The following is a 21686-nucleotide window of genomic DNA, read 5'->3' as shown; positions in this document are numbered from 1 at the left end:
GCTGTAAACATTGTGTGAAGAAACCTCGCGATAACACCTAGATCCTCCTGAATCGGGAGGAGTCCGCAGCCTCCCTAGTTCTCGCGGTAGTCTTGGGATTTCTTCGCCCTCCCCCCACCTCTTTATGCGGAGCGGAGAGTTCTCCCCGCGATACCTTTTGCTGCAAGCAGAGGTGGGGGGAGGGGATCGAGAGGAGGAAGAAGGGGCGTGGTTTGCGCGCTGAAGTCAGCACGGCGGCTGCGAGGGGGCGGAGGAATATATAAAGGCCCGGGCCGAACTGGGGGGGTTTCAGTTAGAGACGCGATTCCGAGGCGAAGTAGTGGCGAAAGCGACAGCGGCCCAGGCTAGTTCTACGTCTAGTGAATCCGAATTTCTCTACGCGGAGCGGGACCTCCCGACACGATCTCTCGTTATGAGTCATGTGGCAGTGGAAAATGCCCTCGGTCTAGATCAGCAGGTAAACGGGGGCGGGATGGCGGGTGGGCCTGGGGGACCGAGGCGTATCCCCCCCCCCCGCTCCCCGGCCTGTTTTCGGGGGCCCTCCGGACTCCTTGAATCGATCCTAGTTCGCCCCTTTACTCCTTTTATTCTCGTCGCCCCCCGCATCCTCCTCACGCCGCTCTCCTGGTGGCGCATTTGACTGTGACGCAGTTCCTTTTGTGGGGTTCGCCCCATTGGCGCCCCATCCGCGAAGCCCCGAGCCTCCCTCGGGAAAGGGAGCGGAGCGAGGCGAGCGGAGCCCCCGCGAACGAGGGAAGGGAGCGGCGCGGCGGAGAGCGGAGGGTAGCTCGGGTGAAGCGCCGCCGGGCCCTTTGAGGCCTGCTGTGGGGGCTTTGTGCGTCGCTGGCGAATGCTTACATCTGCCGGGCCCCCTAGCGGCGGCGGCAGGGAACTGCAGCGGGTGGGGGACAACGGCGGCCATTGTGCGTGTGACGAAGCGAGCGGGGGGGGAGAGAAAGAGGCTGCTCGGAGGCGCGTGCGCGGCTCCCTCTGTCTGGGGAAGGGGAGGAGGAGGGGGAGTGGGAGCCACAATGGCTCTGGTGCTGCTGCTGCTGCTGCTCCTCCCGCTCTCCCTCACGCGCGCGCGCCCCCGACTACTTTGTCCTCGAGGCCCACGAGGTGGGGGGGGGGAGGGGCAGGCCTAAGGCCGTGTCTTCCTCTCGTCGGAAGCCTGTTTAAAATGAAGTTGCGCGTTCCCTCTGCCCGGTTCGGGGCGGGGTGGCGCTGCGCTAGAGCCGGCTCCTGAAGTAGGTCACGAAGCCGGCCGGGAAGGGGAAAGAGGAAGGAGCCACGTGACGCGGCCGGATTAGCGGCCGCCAGTGAAAGCCGAGCGCCGCTGCTTGTGTCGCTCCGGCAGTAAACCCCGGCGGGGGGGGGGGGGAGGCGGCGCTCCGTCTTGGCCAGGCCCGCTTGTGGGGCGGGGAGGAGGGAGCGCTTTCCCCGAAGGCCCACCCGGCCGAGCGAGCTTGCCTTGTACAACTGCTCATGGCTCTGTCTGAAGGCCGCGCGAGATGATGTGCATCCATCTTAAGTCGAAAAAGGGGAGTCTTAGATACAAATGGATTTTCTTATTAACCCCCCTTTCCGCAAACAAAATTCATTTTCATGAGTACATGAAAATATTCAGCAGCGGTATTTTTTATCTTGGTTGTCTATACCGCTAGGACAATCCTAAGGCATAGGCCCTTTTTTCTTGACAGCTTCAGTAAAACTACAGGAAGGCTAAGGTATACAGTGTAAGCTTAAGTTCCATTTTATTTTTAAAAGCATTGGCACAAGTAGCTACATTTGAGGAAAGGGGAATTTGGGTTGTAGTCTACTGTATTTTTGAATGCAAATATTAAGCATACAGTATTGGAAGACAGCACTAAATTGAGGCCTTTGTCCATAATGTCACATGCTTTTAAGTAAAACCAAAGTACGTTTTAAGGAGGTATGGTTTAAATTGACATTAAATTTACAACAGCAATATCAAAGCTATTCTGGTGTTTAAGGCGGAGAGCCTGCTAACTTACAATGTGAGATGAGATTAGAAATTCTTTACTACTTGAAGTATTTTCAGTTAATCAGGTTGAATGACTATTCTCTTCCTTTTTAAAAAAGTTTGCTGGTCTAGACTTGAATTCTTCAGACGATCAGAGTGGAGGAGGTACAGCAAGCAGTAAGTATATAATTCAGAATTAAAGCATCTTACTGGAGCTAGTAGAGGATATTTGATGGCATGTTGGTCCAGTGCAATAGTAGAAAAATGGCAGATTTTGATGCTTGAGAGAGCAGATCTATGGCATCCTGCAAGTACTGTAATTGAAGACTACTAAATCTCATTGGTATTCTATGTAAATCAGTTATACGTTACGTATTACCATGCTAGAAACTTGCCTTTAAAATGAATGTTAAGAACCTTAAATGGATGTCTGCTTAATCAGTTAATTAACTGCAGACCTTAAAGGAGTAGACTGCAAGTTGCATACAGTTTTGGTGCATAATAGTATGAGCATGGTATCAACAAAAGGGATTTAGTGATTGTGTTACTCAAGAGTGCATAAATTGTTTCATCTGCTAAAACGGGGTATGTATGTATTTCCTATAGTGAGGCGGCAGCATGTTCCAGTTATTGTTGTTACTATTATTTATTAAATTTGTGTATCATCTGAGAATACAAAATACATTACAAAGCAAAACAAACCAATAACCCACTTCCCACAAACATATTTGGAAAGCCATAGAATGTTAATTAGCCAAATGCCTGCATGAAGAGCAGTTTTCATTTTGCACCTTTATTACATATATTTCGGTGTCCCTAGGGGAGAGTATTCCCCAAATGGGGAACCACCATCCGAAAGGCTCGTTCTCGTGTTGCCACCATTTAGTTTTTTGCATATTTATAACAATGAAAATACTTGGGAACGGGTGCTATATGTTTAGTCTATATGCTTAGGCATGAAGTACTTAAACACTTCTTAATGTGCATGTTGGTTTGGTTTTTTGCTTAAAATACTGTAAGTTATTTATAGTTGCTTTAGCAAAAATGACTAAGTTTAATCAATAAACATAAGGTGTTAACAATCTTGGCAATAAAAGAGCAACAGACTTTGCTGTACAGAGTTTTAATTTGAAACTTTTTTTTCCAACTTTCAGAAGGCCGGTACATTCCTCCTCACTTACGGAATAGAGAAGCTTCAAAGCAGGGTATGTTCGTTGGTACTTGAATATATGGAGCATCCGGGTTAAAAAAATAGGGTTACAACTGAATTGATCTGCAAGAACCTCAAAATGTTGGGTGCTCAGATTCAGGGAGATTTGGTACAAGGGGTTGGACATATGAGTATCTAGGCTTTTGAAGGTGGGGAAAGGTATTATGAGTGCACATTTAAGTAACACCTTATTAAGTCGGTGTCAAAAATTAGATTCCTTCATTCTACCGTGGGTACGGGAAATATTTGGGCTCAATGTAGTTAGCTAGGCAAGTCAAAGTAAGCTGCTGATTGATGAGCTGTATATTTGGCTTGAGTAATAAAGCTACGTAAGTAACAGTGCAATCTGTTGTAAAATGTAGTGCTTGCATCCAAGCAGAATAAGAGTGGTTTGCTCATTTTGAAAGTTATAGTAATCATGAAATCAGGCAGCGATTCCTGTATTGAAATATCCACCCCATTATCAGAGTCTGTGTCAATAAAGAATTTGTAAGGGAGTGGCCCACGCACATTATGAAAATGTAAAATAAATGGTGACTGTATACCCATACTATCATCTTGATTGACACTGGAAGCAATTTTCAGCAGTTCCTGTATACCCTCTAAATCTGCTGTGGAAGTTTCCTTAACCCTATGGAGATCTAGAAAAGATGTGGTGGAATGTAGAGCTGATGGGAGTACTGGTGAAAATCCTCCACATTCTACTGATGGAAGTCTTACGGTCAGCTCATTGACATTTTTTTGTTTTCATAGTTTGGTACAATCCATTCTAATAAGTTGGTGGCTATACCATGCCCTGAAAAACCCTATGTGTAGCCTGTAACCATCAATCCTGTTTATGGGGAAGTTTGAACACAGAGCTTTGTCTAAGGATTCTTGAGCTTTAAGCTGTTCGTTGATTAAGCTCTTAATCTCCTGCTAAATTGCATCGTGGTACTCTGAAAATTCAACTCTCCAATGCTATAGGGGAATATGCTGCCTTAGTAGTGTCTGATCAACAACTAAACTTGGGCTGCAATCCAGTACTCATTTACCTGGGAGTAAGTTAGTGTTTTACTCTATGTGGCTTAATTCAAATAAGATTGAAGTGCTGGAGACCATCAGGTCTCATCCCTCTCCCAACCTGTGACACCTTGTCTTGCCTCAGATGCCTCTGCAAAAATTACCTTGCTTGTGGACTGGCAGGGAGGCACCAGGGAGGGAGAATACTTTTTACTTGCAATTGTGATCTTTCAGTATTTTAGCTTAAATCTGCATGGGTAAAAGCCAGAAACTAATTTACTGTGACTATAAATCGGTTTGTTGGTAAGTAGCTCTCCAAGTTAAGAGGTCTCTCCCTACTTTGCCGCCAGAAGTCTTTTAAAATAGGTGTGGAGAACCTATGGCCTTCCATATATTGACTGGTCTACAACTCTGGCCATGTTTGGCTGAAGGGGATAGAAGTTGCAAGTCCAGCATCTTCTGGGATGCAGGTTTCCAAGCCTACTCTAAATATCTGCAGATTGAATATTGTGTCCTTTATTGAACCATGATCTCTGCACAGTTCAGCAAAGTGGTCTGGAAGTGCTACTGAATTTGGGAGCAGGGAAATAATGTACAGATACTACTTTTGCTAGTATTCTAACTACTAGATAAGAAAGTTTAGGTATAGGGTGCTTATTGTCAGGACAACTTGACTCTGCCCACTTCGTTGCTCAACTGATAGAAGTTGTGAATAGTGGCAGAACAAGGGGCATAAGATGAAGTTTGTTCAAATTCACAGATTCTAATTTCTATTAGAAACTAACAGCTCTTTGCAAGAAAACTCAGTTGTATTGGGGCTAACAAATACTGAATGGCATTTATATCCATCTATTTGTAGTTGTCCTTACCCCTTCTCTCCTCGTGTAGGTATGGATACTGTAAAGACCAATAGAGTTGTATCATAAATCCACAGAAGCTCTTATCACAATTGGTCAAGTATGTCACAAGTTCCTTTATTTTTGCAACAAACTGATACAGGTGCCCGTGCGCATTTGGAAGTTGTTGCCTCACAAGGACATGCTTAGAAACATTGAAGAGTGATTCCTGCTGCTTCCAAGGACTATCCAACACAAGAGGATAGAATGAACCTTTCCCAGGGGAAAGCTTATTCTCTCTTGTACACATGTGGTTCATTCTGAGTTTCTCTCAGTAGATCCATAGAAATTAATGGACCTAAGTTAGCCATGTTTGTTTATTTCAATGGGTCTACTATGAGTAGGACTAGGACGCAACCCTTAAAAGCAGCTGTATAAATTGAGTGTGACGTAGCACAATACCTGTTGAATCAGATGCATTGCCCTTTTCTTGAGGGAAAGGACTCTTTGTGTTGGACTGTTTGGAGCTGTTGAGTTTATCTTGGCTTCTCAGGGTGTCTTGACCTGGTGAGAGGCTGGCTCCTGCCATTCTTAAGCCCTCTATCCATGTGCTTTGGCAGCAGGACGGGGTTCCCCTATCCTGGCCACCAGGAGGCAAGAGAGTGCTCTTGTTCCCTTTCCCTCTCATCGCCAAAGGTGAGCTGGTGAGTGATTGTGAATGTGGAAGCCTGGAAAGTTGACATCTTCACACGGATATTTTTATGTTGCTTGAGTAAAATATCTTTTACAGGTTGAAGAAAGTCTACTGTACCATTATGTTGAGTTTTTTATGCATTTGAACTGGAGTGAATTATAATGCTGGGAGTTTTATGGCTCTTTTGCAGCAGGTAATGCCTATAACTATGCGGCAAACTACTATTCCAATTCGATGCCACCAAGAAGCTGTAAGTTGGTGTCAGGATGGAGTGGTCTTAAAAATTTGTCATTTGAGAGCATGCCTCTAAGCATATTGCATAGTCATAACTTGCAGTCGACTAACTGTGTGAGCATTTGTTCGTTTACGCTCATTGTCAGGCATGTTTCCTTTGCCTGCAACTTTAACTTTTTTAGGATTAATTTGAATACAGTAAACCCACAACTTACACACAGTTAGCTAGTATGCATGCATTCAGCTTTACACGCGTGGCAAAAAATAAAAAGGGAGCGCAGTTCAAGAAAACATTTATTTGGCAATCCCACCCGCTATTGAACCCAATGTGTTTTGAATTTGGCTTTAGATGCAATCCCTGGAACGTAAATTCTGCATAAATTGTGGGCTTTAATCTACTGGCTTACTGTGTTTAAGGAAAACTAAACATTAAGGAAACAACAACTTCAGTTGCACTTTGTACCTGAGCAAGCTTTTGTCACTTCTAATGGATAGACTGAAAAAGACAAGGAAAGGTTTCCCATGCTGCACCTTATAAAATTTAAACCTACAACAATCATAATACTCAGGTTTGGCAAGTGCTGGAATTGTGTTTTTTGGATCTTCTGATTTATTAAACATGGCATAAAAGTAGCTGGCCCACAAGACACTTGAAAGTTACCAAGCCTTTTTAGTGCTAATTTTCTAGCAAGTTTACCATGCCCCGCAGTTTATTTAGTTACATGTTGAAGCTGAATAGTGTGCAGTGCTGTCTGGCGTGAATAAGGTATAAGAAGAGCCCTTCTGGATCGGTGCAAAGGCCTATTTAGTCCAGCATCCTGCTCTCACATTGGCCAACCTAATGCCTATGCGAAGCCAACAAGCAGAAGCTTAGTGCACCAATTCTAGTTCTTTCCTCTTGATACAGTACTTGGAGGTAGTAAATAGCTGCTGTAACTAGTAGCCATTAATAATCATTCTGTTTGGATGTAGAATTTTAGACACCTAATAAAATCTTTTTAAATATGGAAGGAAATAACACAATATACTCTGAACTTAAATACCAATAATTTATTTTCCTTAATTAATGGAGGGGTTGAGTGCTTAATCCAATTTAAAGAATTTCCCAATTAAAAAAATCTGTGAACTTCTCCCCATAGTCCTTGGACAGGTTCTCTAAGCAGGTTCACAGAACTTATATAAGTTTACATATTAGCCTAATGTACTACATCTTTGAAAACTATTATTCCAACCGATGTCATGTTGCTTTTTTCAGTTCTTTTGCATTTTGGTTTCTTATAGGTTGGATAACTATTTGAAGTATTTAGAATAGCTTGTTCTAAGTAACTTAGTAGAACTTGGCATTTTGAAATCTATCACAAATTTCAGGTTTTTGGAATGTTAAAGAATAACAATTAGATGGAGCAGAATCTTACTTCATCCAATCTAGAGATGTAAAATCTTTTTAACAGTGGTGAACAAACAATTTTTCTAGAACTTCTTAAAAAACTGAAATACATGTACAGTAAATTGTTAAATATAGAAAGTATAAATGTTAGGGTGCTGTCCAATTCCCTAATCTACTGTGGTGGCAGGGGGCTCTCTCTTGTGAGTCCAGATCAATCTGCTCTGGCGGTGCAGATTCCCTATTCACCCACTGAAAATGTTCACTGGTAGGAGTACTGTCAGCAAGCTTCACTCCACCAGCTCATAAAAAGTCCCCAACTGGGGAGGGATCAGGGTAATTCAGCTGGCCTGGGATCTGCTGGATCCTGAGCTGACCCCACTGTTGTCAATTGATTGCATTGGTCCTGATAGCTGCAACAACTCTGCTCTTGCCTTCCAAGCTGACCAGTGTGAGTGACAGAGCTCTGGGTGTGGCAGTGGCTCTGCTAAACCCTGCAGCTGCCTGGACAGAGGTTCGATTGCTCTGCTAGTCAGACAAATAAATTCAGCATCTTGGAAGTACCAAACGTGTCTCAGTGGAAGGATGTTGTAGTGAACAGAAACCTTGTAGTGAACAATATTCTTACTAGGGCTTAAGTAGTTAGCATCATCTAGGAATTGAAGAATCAATACAACCCCCTAAGGTAACAGTGGGATAGTTTGGATATCATGCTAAATCACAGTTAAGTGTGATGCAAGCAAGCCTTGGACTCTTACACTTCCTTCTCGGGCTTCCTTTGGTGTGCAGCCATCAACAGAAGTTCTTTTCAACGGGACTTCTTTTCTGTTAAGTGCAGTTTATGTCCAAATTGACAAGCCTGTTAATGCTAATTCTGGTTTCAACTTCGCTTGTTGCAAATGGTTCTGTAGTTAATATTCACCAGTTTGTCAGTTTGGACATCTAGCATTGATACCAATCTTTTTGGGCTATTGGGCACATTTGGAATGATGAGAGTTCTGTGGGCGTCACGACCTCTGGTTGCTTCTTTCTCATCTCTTTCCATCTCCCCCTGCAGACAGAAAGCACACATTTTGACTTGAGTAAACATTGGATCCAGTAGAAAAAAACAGATACCCAAAAAATGACCATGAGAATAAAGATTGCAGTGTGAGACTGCACAGTAAAAAATGCAGATCTGGTGCTTCCCACTATCACAAACATATCAATGGCACAAATTCTAATGGATGTCCTCCAGAGTGTACCACAGTGGCCACCCCAGGCATAACAAGTTGTGGTCAAGCACAAATATAAGTTGAAGCCTTCAGAACTCCTTGTTAGCGTGTCAAGGAAAGTGTGTGAGCCCAAGGCTCACCAAGGTTCATTTGCATCACTAAACTGGCTTAGACTCAAACACCATTTTATGAACTTTATACTGCAATCTGCTCTTACTAGGAAGCAGGATTTCTAATCAAAATAATACAACACTCATTGTTGACTGGTCTGTCGACAGTCCATTCATAATAAAATATATATTTGCCAAGTTTAGCACAGGATCTTGAATCTTGCTTCATTCGGTTTGACTAGCTTTCTTTAGGACATGCTTCTGTTTTCAGCATGGCAGCGAGTATTGATGCACAAAACTAATACACATACGAATCACTGCATTAGTTTCTTTTTTAAAAAACATCTCTTGGCTCAACTAAATACACAACTTTCTATAAAACCTGGTTTGCAGCTTTGTAAAGTGGTTCACAATGCAGCATCCATGTCAGGCGAAGGCTTGCATTTCTAATCAAGAATTTGGGCCCAACACTACTCTGCTTTTCCCAGAAAGGAGCCTTTCATGTAAATTTCTGGCAGCAAAAGTCGCACTGATGCTGTGGAGCTTGCAAGAACTTGCTAGCGCATTTTACCCTTTAATATTTTAACTTTTTATTCTCTGCCAAAGATTCCCCCAGCTGGGACTCTCGTGGAGGTAATGGCTATATGAATGGATATGATCGTGACAGCCGGATGAATGGCTACGATCGTGATCGTGGTGTGTTTGGATCCAGAGGAGGATCTGGACGTGATGACAGAGGTGGGCGAGGGAGACCTGGCACCTTTCATCCAACACTGCTGCTCTTGGCAATAAAGACAGCTTCTTTCTAGAGAGCTTAGATCAGGTTATAGTAGCATAGGTTGAGACTTCTTAGGGAAGTTTGAGGCTTTGTTTATCAAGTACCATTTGCAGAGCTGTTTTGCCCTCAGCTGGAAAGCTACAGAATTAGTACTCATTCTTGTTGGTTATTTGAATTTGGATCCTGGAGCCTTAATTATAGTTACAGCTATAGTATACTACCGTAGAATTCTGGAGTTGTATAGTTATCCAAATAAAACAGTCATACGAATGTCTCAAGAACAGTGAAGCTTCTCACTGAGTGGCCTCATTATACCAGTTACCACCGACTCCAGATTTTGCCTGTCAGGAAATACCATCAGTCTCCAGGTCTTTTCACTGCTTTCTATTTCATCATCTTTGCTTCAGTGTACCTGTGGACACATTGATGGACTCCGGGAAGGTCTCATTTTCAGCCCAGGTTGCCATTTTTTTTTCTTGAGACAAATTAATTGTAACTAGAATAAGATAATGACATAATTCACGAAAAGTTGCCTAATGGCCATACTCTACTACAACGCCATGGGCACAAAAGTAGGCAGGGTCCTAATGGACATTTCTAGGCTTTGCTTTTGGGGTTTGCTGCAGCTCGAGAGAATCATCGGCTGCTGCCTCTTGAATATAATTTGCTACATGATCACCCTGGACCAGCTTTTTAAACTCTGCCATCTTGCAATATTGGCAGTAAAACACCCGATTTCAGTGCCTTTCTTTGATTTAAAATGTGCAATAAAATATGGGAATTTCTCTTAAGACAGGCTAATTACTCAAACATTTTCATGGTGATGGTTTGAGGGATTTTGTATCTTTACACTGAGCATCTACACAATCAGTGATTTCATTGGTGATTTTATTATTCCTAGGATTTGATGGTGGGTGGAATGCTGGCAGAGACAGGGATGCTGCATACAGTAGCTTTGGTGCAAGGAGTGACCGTGGATCAGGAAAATCAAGCTTTTTTGCTGAGCGTGGTAATGGTTCAAGAGGAAGGTAAAAATGTAGCTCTTTTCCCATTAAAAATGTGAATGCCACCACTGTAAAACATTCAGTAATCTGTAGAAATAGGGGAGAACTGACTGAGGTTAAGACATGAGTTTTTTGTGTTGAAAGCCTGCTTTGTAGCTCTTAGGTTTGCACTGACTGCAGCATGTTAATTTTTATGTGTATAGGGCTACCCTCTCATTTCCACCAACTTACTGCTGTAGGACTTCTAAAGTTTACATCCATATAATAGAAGTCCTTGTGCCTTCTTAGCATTAGCACATAGGCCCCAGCAGAAAGACAGGGGAATGACAATTTAGAGCAACTTTGCAGTTATGGCATATATCTGGGATTGAAAGGAGCTCTTTCAGTAAGCCTTCTCCTTGTTTGATGAAGGACCAGGAGGCTGGGGCGTTAAGGGGATGTGGCAGAATTGTGTTGTGAGAGCAGTAGAGGAGTTAAATGATAGTCCAATTCCCAACGTGGATTAAAATGCAATCTGAACAGGTGTGCCACCTCAAATTTCATTGGTATTCTGTCCACATGCCTCATATATGAGACAGTTGAAATATTGGGGTAATATATCCTTCTCAAGGGGATGTCAAATCTTGGGAAATAGATAGCTGTGGTGTTATACGGATTTATTGTTTAATTATATCATGAAATACTTTGAAGCTGCCTAGCAGCCAGGCAGCTTCATTAGTGTGTTTAGTACATCACATCACAGAAACTGTCATGAAAACTGGTTTTAGTGTAATTTCATGTAATCTAGGTTTGATGACCGTGGTGGAAGAGGCGGTGAATTTGATGGCATTAGCAGTCGTGGCGGTGATAGAAGTGCCTTTGGCGGCAGATTTGATCGTGGTGGAAACAGTCGTTGGTCTGATAAAAGTGATGAAGATGACTGGTCCAAACCACTTGCCCCAAGTGAACGTGTGGAGCAGTAAGTACTAGCAGTGGGATCTGGTGGTCTGTAAATCAGATATTCAGTGCTGTGTGATAGTACATTGAATGTTTATCTTCTAGGGAGCTGTTTGCTGGTGGGAATACTGGCATTAATTTTGAGAAGTATGATGACATTCCAGTTGAAGCAACAGGCAACAACTGTCCTCCACACATTGAGAGTGTAAGTATTTGTTTAATGCTACAACTAGTGTGCTGCTTACACTAGAATACCAAGGGACTACTTTTATACATTTAAATTAGCGTTGTGGATCTGATGGTTCTTCAAAAGGGACACTTTACTTTAAAGTCTTTGTCTTTAATAATCTATGTGATTGCTATAGGCAACATGGAATTGCATGCAGATGAATGAATGCAGGATGTTGGAGGAGGAACATAACTCTCCTTGCCTCCAGCAGCACACTATATTTTTATGTTAGGCTTTGAGAAATATGCTTTGCTGCCTTTGTATTCAGCATAAACAAAAGGGGATACCAAGAAAGGATGGGGACATGCCATCTTACATAGGAATCAAATGGGCTGGTGAGGAAGATGGGAAGTTTCTTCCATCTGCATTAGCCCACTGCAAGACTTGTTGGTATCCAGCCTTTTAGCAAGATGCTGGAAAATGAGGGGCAATTCTCCGCCTATCCTCTGCCTTCCCCTCTTATGAGTGTAAAGCAAGCTTTTTTTAGCTTTTACCAGGTTGTTTAATAACTTGAACTCTGTTGCAGTTCAGCGATGTTGACATGGGAGAAATCATTATGGGGAACATTGAACTCACCCGCTACACTCGGCCTACTCCAGTGCAGAAATATGCTATCCCTATCATCAAAGACAAGAGAGACTTGATGGCTTGTGCCCAGACAGGCAAGTTTGTGTTTGCTATGTGTTACTGCAGTGTTCTAATTGAGAAATTTGGGGGTGTTAATTGAGGGTTCTTGGGTGCACATAGTGAGGGATAGGCCATTCCCTTTACTGGCAGTTGACTCTAGCACAACATGGACACCGATAATTTGGTAAAACGTATATTAGGATTTTAAATACCACCCTAAAGTTAATGCCAGTTTCAGATTAACTTGAAAATGAGTACAGGATGGATGGAGCATAACATTTGGGTGGGATTTATGGAATGAAAATGTTTTTGCATTGCTTTCAAGATTAAATGTCTTTTTTTTTTTTTAAGGGTCTGGAAAAACTGCTGCATTTCTTCTGCCCATATTGAGTCAGATATATACAGATGGCCCAGGTGATGCCCTCAGAGCCATGAAGGCAAGTTCATTATATCTGGTTTAAACAAACAATACAGTACTTCACTTTAGCACTGTGCGCATTGCCATCTCTGTTACATTGCTGAAAAATGTAGATCTTTAGTACAAATATACCCTTTATTACATTTATTCATTGTTTACTACATAAAGCAACATGATTTACTAAAAGCAATCATCCTGCAATATTGTAGAAAGGATGGATATTTTTTTTGCACCCCACTAAAAGATAAATATTAAAGCAGGCTAGGGTACCATTATAGCATATAAGAATCAAATGCCAGAGTAAATGACAAAATGTTGGCCTACTGCCTAAAAGTTGATAATTGTGCCAGGCACCTCTCCCCAACATTCCACACCTAGGGGGCTACCACTGAAAAGGCCTTTTTTGTGTTGCGACCCTCCTCATCTCTCTTCTCAGGAAGCACAGAAAAAAGGACAATAAGATGTGTGTACAGCTTTAGGTGAAAACCAGCACTTTGAATGGAGCCCACCCAGAAACCTGTAGTCAACCTGTAGTGCGGTTGCTGGTGTTGTATGTTCAGATGTAGTTCCAGGCAGCAATCTGGTTGCTGAATTCTGCACTAGTTGCAGTTTCTAGACTGTCTTCAAAGGCAGCCCCACATAACACATTGCAGTAATCTATCCCAGAAGTTGCCGTAACATAGACTAAGAAACTGAGCCTTCCCTCTCCAGGCATGCTAGTGGCTGTCCACCAGTCTAACCGTTGGAGGCACTGGTCCACTAAGGCCACTTGTGCCTGCTGTGACAGTAATGGATCCAGAAGTACTCCCAGACAGTGCATCTCTTTCAGGGGGGATGAACCCCATCTACAACAGGTTCCACCATAACAGAAGGTGAATTGATTTTAAGACACTGCCATCAAATAAGTTTACACATCAGGATGGAGTTTGCACAGAATTACCCAGAGTAGGTCTAGGTTCAGTTGTAGCCAGCATCTTGATTATGATGACAGTCACTCTGCTAGAATAGCTGTTATGCTAATAGTTACTGGCACAGCTTGTGGTTCTCCTGCCTGGGTGCAGTCATGAACACTGCAGGATTCAGACCACAACCTTTAAAACCCTTTATGGAAAGAGCAGAGTAAAAGGTGTAAACACTTGGGTAGCAGATTGTGTTGAGAAATAACTGTTACTAGCAGCTTATTTTCCAGCTGGTAATGAGGACTTAATATTGCAGGAAAACGGAAGGTATGGACGCCGTAAGCAATATCCCATCTCACTCGTTTTGGCTCCCACAAGAGAGCTGGCAGTGCAGATATATGAAGAAGCCAGAAAAGTAAGTAGTATTCAGGGAGTGGCTAATACAGCCACATTGACCTATGGTTAACAATACAGGAGCTGAAGGTGCAAATGACAAATTACTAACTTTTAAAAGAGGAAAATTGGGTGGGTGGTTAAAAAACTTTCATGTATCACAGAATCACAGCAGTAGTGGTCACTGATTCTCCCTCCCCCCCCCCCAAGAAAAATCTTAAAAGAACAAAACAAAAAAAAATTGGGGTGAGGGAATCTGCAAAAATCCCAGGGCAAGGGGGATGGGCACATGAGGCCTGTAGATTAGCCAGCCCTGTGGTATTGTGCTCCTAGGAACTTGATATCTCAAGTCTTGAATTCTAAAACTAAATTTTGTTCCCATAGTTTGCATATCGCTCCAAAGTCCGCCCCTGCGTCGTGTATGGTGGGGCCGACATTGGTCAACAGATACGTGACTTGGAACGTGGTTGCCATTTGCTTGTAGCAACTCCAGGTCGTCTTGTAGATATGATGGAGAGAGGAAAGATTGGACTGGACTTTTGCAAGTATGAAAATAATATTTTAATAATTTTAGCATTTTGACAGCAGCATATTAACATGGAATCTTGGAAATCCTAATGTGGTCTTATAATACCTTCCAGATACTTGGTACTGGATGAAGCTGATCGTATGCTTGACATGGGGTTTGAACCTCAAATCCGTCGTATTGTTGAGCAAGACACTATGCCACCCAAAGGTGTCCGTCAGACTATGATGTTCAGTGCTACTTTTCCAAAGGAAATTCAGGTATTCTGTTTTGCAAAGTAGTTGAATGCCCCATTTCCAGTGAGTCAGCATACTATAGAAGTGGTGATACTCAAACCAGCAAGCAGCTGCTGTTGTAGGCAGCTAACCATAGGTAGAGAACAAGAAAAATTCTAAGTATTTCCCCCCCCCCCGCCTGAATACTTTGTTTCTAGTTTAAAAATATGGAGAGAAACACCTAGTTTGTATGCGTCCATGGAAGCTTATAGCTATAGGTAAGTCTAATGGGGGTGGATTCATTATTTAATTGTCTCTCATACTGAGTAGAATTCTCTCTTTTGAAGATGCTTGCTCGTGACTTCTTGGAGGAATATATCTTTCTGGCTGTTGGCAGAGTTGGCTCTACATCTGAGAACATCACACAGAAAGTAGTGTGGGTGGAAGAGTCAGACAAACGGTCATTTCTGCTTGACCTCCTAAATGCCACAGGTAAAGACTGTTTGGGAGAAATCCAACACAACTCTAATGGCTCAGGTAATGAGAATCTATGTTAGGTGGAGGAAAAGCTTCAGACTTTTCCTCCTTGTTTTCTCCTATATTTGAATATTTTTCTTTAATCTGCATGCAGCTAGCTTGACTAGTAAAGTTGTTATTTTTTTATGGTTGCAGTCATAATACTAGTTTGCACCACTTGGTGGTGCTATAACAATAGATTTGGCATTGTTTTGCTAATGAGATGCTTCGCTTACATAGGAAAAGATTCCTTGACTCTGGTGTTTGTGGAGACTAAAAAGGGGGCTGATTCTCTGGAGGATTTCCTCTACCACGAAGGCTATGCTTGCACAAGCATCCATGGTGATCGCTCTCAGCGAGACAGGGAAGAGGCATTGCACCAGTTCCGTTCAGGCAGAAGTCCCATCTTGGTTGCCACTGCAGTAAGTATAGACATGGTTAAGAAAATGCTTGTGTCTTTGTATTGGCTCTTTACACTGCAGTTTCAGCTTATGGGGAGCTGATGGCTGACTCTTTATCTTCATTAGGTAGCAGCAAGAGGATTGGATATCTCAAATGTAAAACACGTCATAAACTTTGATTTGCCAAGTGACATAGAAGAATACGTGCATCGCATTGGCCGTACAGGCCGTGTCGGGAATCTTGGTAAGACACTCTTCATCAACACCTTGATAAAACTTCCACGGTGGTATAAGCATTTGTGTTTGCATACTATGTGGACTTTTAATGTCACTAAACTCCATCAGCATGCTTTGAGTATCAAAAAGTTGGTAACTGAGTAGACTGAGTAGTAGACTGAGTAGACTAGAACTGGTTTTGTGCAGAAGATCTTTAGTTAACAGAGGCATGTTGTGAAAGATTCACATGAAATATTCCCATTCCTGCAAAGCACACGGCAGATTACCTCAATGTGGGAAAGGGTAGATGTCATTATATGCCTGTGTGCAAAATTTCTTGAATGCTGCTTTACAGTTCAGCTACAGCTGTAATTAAAAGTTTTTGTAATTGGAGAGCACTCAGGAATATGTCTTACCCATGCTCTTGGTATTTTGAACATACAGCTTCCTTACCTTGCCTTAATATGCTGTATTTCTTTCTTTAGGTCTTGCCACATCATTCTTCAATGAGAGGAACATAAATATCACAAAAGACTTGCTAGATCTACTTGTTGAAGCTAAACAGGAAGTACCATCTTGGCTAGAAAATATGGCATATGAGCAGATTCACAAGGGTGGAAGCAGTCGTGGGCGATCAAAAGGGTAAGTTGAGTTAATCCCTAAGCAGTTAGATGTCATGTAGATGAGCTGGAATGATACCCAATATCAAAGCAAAATACCTGACTTCCATATAGCAGTATAATATTTTACTTCTGTATTCCTCCCTTTGGCCCTTCAGTGGAAGACAGTGCTCTTCCTTTCTTCAGGATGAGAAGAATAGTAATTACTAGCCAGGAGAGGTTGCTTTTAAAAGAGGGACACATGGAGCAGCATGATAAAAAATTGAAACCACTGCCCTCGCTGGCTCTGGGGAAAATATATTTTAGTGGAGTATGGTCCATATAATAAGCCTACTCAGCAGAAGGTGCTTGGTGTAACACAAATCTTAAGATTCCATTATTAAGCACCATCAAAATAGTTAATTTTTTATTATTAATCAGCAGTGGAGATCTTAGGTGAAAAATGGCTGTCCTTCAATTTCTAGAGCTCTCATGGTGGCTTGTAACTTGAACATTTATAAACTATTACTTTGAAGCAGCAAGGCGGATTTAACAGATCTGTTTGCTTGGGTCTTCATACGAGACTCCCTTTTACCTGGCAATACACAATTCTGCGCTGGATGAGTGCTCTATGGATTGGGAGCCACATCTGTGAAGGCCCTTTATCTGGCTGCTTCTCTCCCGGCCTCTGAAGGCAGGGGCTGCCAGAGGCATTTAGGCTGGTTTATGTGGAAGTGGGCATTTCTTCAAATACTGGCTCTGAAACGGATTGGGGCCAGCATTGCTTTGCTTGGCGCCCCCTCTCCCAAAATATGATCTTTTATTGAAAATAAAATACATAACATTAAAAATTAATATAGTACATCATTTTAGCCAAGGGACTGGCAATTGTTGAAGAACTAGCTAAGATGTTCGATTAACTGAATTTCCTGATGTAGCAACATGAAGGCAATGAATGAGGAAATGTATTAAATAGCATACTTAAGGAACTGTGGTCTTCTAATCGCAACTTGTTGCTGTTCTTTCCTCTAGCCGTTTCAGTGGAGGGTTTGGTGCCCGAGATTATCGAACAAGTAGCAGTACCAGCAGCAGCAGTAGCTTTGGCAGCAGCCGCACAAGTAGTGGGCGCAGCGGTGGCAGTGGTGGTGGCGGTGGCCATGGAGGCAGCAGAGGATTTGGAGGTGAGTTTCATTTCACAGTGTGCCTTGGGCTGTTGGAATGAAGGAAGGTGGTGGGGAAAACTAAACTCTTGGGTTTTTCCCAAACTGTAGAAAATAAGATTGTAAAGGTAAATTCACTTGGTCATAAACTCTTCTTGCCTTTTTGTCTTAATAGGTGGAGGTGGTGGCTATGGCGGCTTCTATAACAGTGATGGATATGGAGGAAACTATAACTCTCAGGGGGTAGATTGGTGGGGCAACTGATCTGCTTGCTGCAGATTCTTCCCAAACAAGCTAATATGGAAACCACATGTAACTTAGCCAGACTATACCTTGTGTAGCTTCAAGAACTCGCAGTACATTACCAGCTGTGATTCTCCACTGAATTTTTTTTAAGGGAGCTCAAGGTCACAAGAAGAAGGAAAGGAACAGAAGCCCTACTTTGAAGGTTTAAAGACTCCATTGTAGTTGAGATTAACTCCTCCACCCCCCTACTCCCAGACTGTATTTATAATTTTGTGACTGAGGATCATTTGTTAATGTACTGTGCCTTTAACTTTAGACAACTTTTTATTTTGATGTCCTGTTGGCTCAGTAATGCCCAAGATTATCAATTGTCTTGACAAAATTACTCTACTTGGGCTTTAAAAAAATCAAACCTTGGCACGCAGGTGTGATACAACTTACAGGAATCATTGATTCATCCACTTTATACTACAAAAAAAAAACTTGTGCGGTGGCCTGCATTAGGGCTTTGATACTCAGATTTGAAAAAATAAAACATCTTGAAGCATATCAATGGAATTAGTTTCTAATGTGGCAAAACTGTACTAAGTTAAAGTTGATTTGCTCACTCTATCCTGGATAGGTACTTAGAACCTGATAGTCTTTAATAAGCCATTCCAGTCATGATGATGATGATGAAGTGATGTATGGATACATGCATACAAGCACTGTTTTAAAGTTAATGCAAGTAAACACAGCAATTCCAGTGTTTAGGCAGATTATTAATGTGAGCTAGCCAAATGGAGGCGGAACATTACAGGGAATGTTTAAAGGTCTGAACTTGAAATAGTTTTTAGGAGAATTCATCTACTTAGACTTTTCAAAATTGCCTGCCATATTAAAATTGAAATGGTAGAATGGCTGACCACAACAGTGATGGGTCCACCTTTTAAGGGCCTGACTGATTTTTTTGGTCTTAACGCATGCTAGTGTTGATGTTTTTTGGTCAAGGGGGAATGAACAGGAAGAATTATGCAGCAGGCTTTATTTTAATGCAGATTCACATTACTCTGTTCAAGCTGCGTTGAAGTGTTAACTGGCTTACTGTAGACTTGTAAAATGGCTCCAGAAGAGTAACAAATTCTGAGATCACAAAGGTTGGAATGTACATAACTGCACAAGGTTTCAATTCTGCTATCAAGTGCAGTTTTAGTCAGTTTTAGTTGCATAGGTTTCCATTGTATTTAGTCTGTTATGCTGAATCTGGCCAAAGATAAGTATTTCCAACAGTAAAATGCCTCTGCCACTTAGTTTCTCTGAGCTATCTTCTGCGGCCAGAGCTGTTACCAACTCTTACTCTAAGTGGCATAGGACAACAGCAAAATCTCCTAAAGTGCAATAGATCTTTTCAAGTGTATTGTGCCTTGTTCTAAACTTTAAGTAGGTGCACTTGACAGTATTTGAGGTCATTTGTTATGGTGCTATTTCAATTAGTCTAGATTTAGGCCCTTGTACATTTTGCCCATAACTTTTTACAAAATACTTCTTTTATTGCACATTCAGAGAATTTTATATGTCTTGTGTGCGTGTCCTTAACTTCCAATCTTATTTTGTCTCTTGGGAGACTGAACGCAGCTTGTCTAAGGAGGAGGAACTAGATTCTAAAACTGGGACCATGGGAATAATGGTTGGGAAGAAAACTTTGCACACGACAGATTTCTAGATACTTTTTGCTGCTAGTTTTGTGTAATATTTATTGAACATTTTTGACAAATATTTATTTTTGTAAGCCTAAAAGTGATTCTTTGAAAGTTTAAAGAAACTTGACCAAAAGACAGTACAAAAACACTGGCACTTGAATGTTGAATGTCACCGTATGCGTGAAATTATATATTTCGGGGTAGTGTGAGCTTTTAATGTTTAAGTCATATTAAACTCTTAAGTCAAATTAAGCAGACCCGGCATTGGCAATGTAGCCGTAACTTTCTGATAGTAAAACAAAAATTGGCAACTTTAAAATTAAACATGCCAAGGTTTTGATACACTTGTCTTAAGATATTAATGAAACACTTCAAAACACTGACGTGAAGTGTCCAGATTCTCAGATGTTTGTTGCGTGAGTTTTTGTTTAGTTGTGTGGTTTTTTTTTCAGTGAATGTCTGGCACATTGCAATCCTCAAAACATGTGGTTATCTTTGTTGTATTGGCATAATCAGTGACTTGTACATTCAGCAATAGCATTTTAGCAAGTTTCACAGCCAGCAATATTATTCAGTTCAGATAAGGATTCAATCATATGCAATGAACGGATTTAAACTTGCTGAATGTAAAGATTTGAACTTCAAGTCACTGTAGGTTTAGTAATTGCTTATTGTATTAGTTTAGATGCTAGCACTGCATGTGCTGTGCATTGCTCTCAATTTTAATAAAATAAAAAGTTGAAATGCACTTTATGATGTTGGTCTTTTTCTTGGTGACAAAATGTGCTTCTCCTTTTTCATTGTTAATCATTACTGATTGCAGTGAGACACCCCCAGGTTAAGTGCCAGAGATGCAAGTTTCTAATAGAAGCAGCTCACACATTTAGCTAGGAAAGGAACAGCCCCTTGTAGCTGTTCTGCTTGGTCCCCCAGACCTAGTGGCCTGTTTTGCCTCGTGTTTTCTTCAATGTGGGGATGTTGTTCAAGTGGTGGGTCTTCCTCCCACCTGCAGAAAAATGGCTGCTTGATCAGATAATGGATTTTGCCCCAAACCCCTTTCATCCCAAACAACTGATCAGTGGTATGTGGATTTAACCCCTTGCAGAATGATCTTACATGCCATTCAGAGTTTTGACACCAAAACACTTTCATAGTCAGAATTCACCCCAATATATTTCCAGAATTATATGCTTTATGTCCATATAGTAATTGAAGGGTGTGAAAAGGAATAAGTGTGGTTTCAATTAGCTCAAGTGCCCTTTTCAATTCAGAGGTGCTTGAATGTTTATCATTAAAATACAGTTTTTCTATCTTTAAAATAATGACTCCTCCAACAAGGAGAGAGTAGTATCTTGATGGAATAGGGCAGTGCTACTTAATAAATGTGGAACAGATCTCTGTTTAAACAAAGCACCTGAATCTTTAGCATTCACTCAACTCAACCAGCATTAAACTACTTAAAGGTGGAATAAAATGCTGAAATAAAGTTGTGTCCACACCTGGTACAGGAAGGTACTTAACCCCTGAGATTGCTGTTGGAATAAGTGACTGCAGACGGCGAGGGTAACTTTCAATACAGAAAGCATAATCTTCCAAAAGTCATTTTGAAAACAGCAGCTCAGACAAATTGAGAATGGTTGGAGATTATAGGGTGTCAAGCTTTAAAAAGCTCTGTAATTGAAATGTGATCTTCACAATCTTAACTTTGAAGTTTAGTTTGATTTACTGTTCTTGGCAGTATAAAATTTAGCAGAGCAGTTTACAATGTACAGTGGTGCCCCGCAAGACGAATGCCTCGCAAGACTGAAAACTCGCTAGACGAGTTTTCCATTTTGGAGGTGCTTCACAAAACGAATTTCCTATGGGCTTGCTTTGCAAGACGAAAATATCTTGCGAGTTCCTGCGGGCTTTTTTCCCTCCCCTCCCCCTTTTTCTAAGCCGCTAATAGCGCTAATCCGCTAAGCCGTCAATGGGCTTGCTTTCGCGGAACAGATTCTTTTCGTCTTGCGAGGCACCACTGTAATTGCACGATACAACAATGGAAGAAGGAACAAAATTAGGATGTGATAAAAGCCTGTGAAGACAAGTCTGCCAGGAAGCCATTAAAGTATTCATCTCATACAAATGATGCATTGAGTTAAAAATTACCTGAAATAGGCTGGGTATTTATGGTAAG

At 41.8% G+C, this 21686-nt stretch overlaps 1 protein-coding gene across 5 annotated transcripts; it reads left to right on the top strand.

The window, feature by feature from the left end:
* DDX3X (DEAD-box helicase 3 X-linked) lies at positions 1-20258 on the top strand. Of its 5 annotated transcripts, none has more exons than XM_079974512.1 (19): positions 1-457; positions 2104-2161; positions 3139-3189; positions 5917-5976; positions 9275-9406; positions 10348-10474; positions 11238-11408; positions 11492-11591; positions 12142-12277; positions 12594-12679; positions 13876-13974; positions 14337-14497; positions 14594-14738; positions 15041-15230; positions 15450-15631; positions 15737-15854; positions 16312-16468; positions 17458-17606; positions 17761-20258. In XM_079974512.1, the coding sequence occupies exons 1-19, from the start codon at positions 413-415 to the stop codon at positions 17847-17849; spliced, it is 2256 nt and encodes a 751-aa protein (XP_079830638.1). In that variant the 5' UTR covers positions 1-412; the 3' UTR covers positions 17850-20258. The 5 variants fall into 5 exon arrangements, with proteins under 5 accessions (XP_079830638.1, XP_079830640.1, XP_079830639.1 ...); XM_079974513.1 differs by having other exon boundaries at positions 3-457; positions 15041-15185; XM_079974514.1 differs by lacking the exon at positions 5917-5976 and having other exon boundaries at positions 2-457.
* Positions 20259-21686: the final 1428 nt, after the last annotated feature.

This window comes from Podarcis cretensis (assembly GCF_951804945.1).
Source record: "Podarcis cretensis genome assembly, chromosome: 4".
NCBI lineage: Eukaryota > Metazoa > Chordata > Lepidosauria > Squamata > Lacertidae > Podarcis > Podarcis cretensis.
Note: the sequence above shows the minus strand (reverse complement) of the source record. Positions and strands in the feature narration are given on the sequence as shown.

Excerpts from the sequence above, each read along its gene's own strand:
- DDX3X (XM_079974512.1), top strand. The coding sequence starts at position 413 with ATGAGTCATGTGGCAGTGGAAAATGCCCTCGGTCTAGATCAGCAG. Across the intron at positions 9,407-10,347 it reads ATCTGGACGTGATGACAGAG|GATTTGATGGTGGGTGGAAT; the intron begins GTGGGCGAGGGA and ends TATTATTCCTAG. Across the intron at positions 15,855-16,311 it reads AGGCCGTGTCGGGAATCTTG|GTCTTGCCACATCATTCTTC; the intron begins GTAAGACACTCT and ends TTCTTTCTTTAG.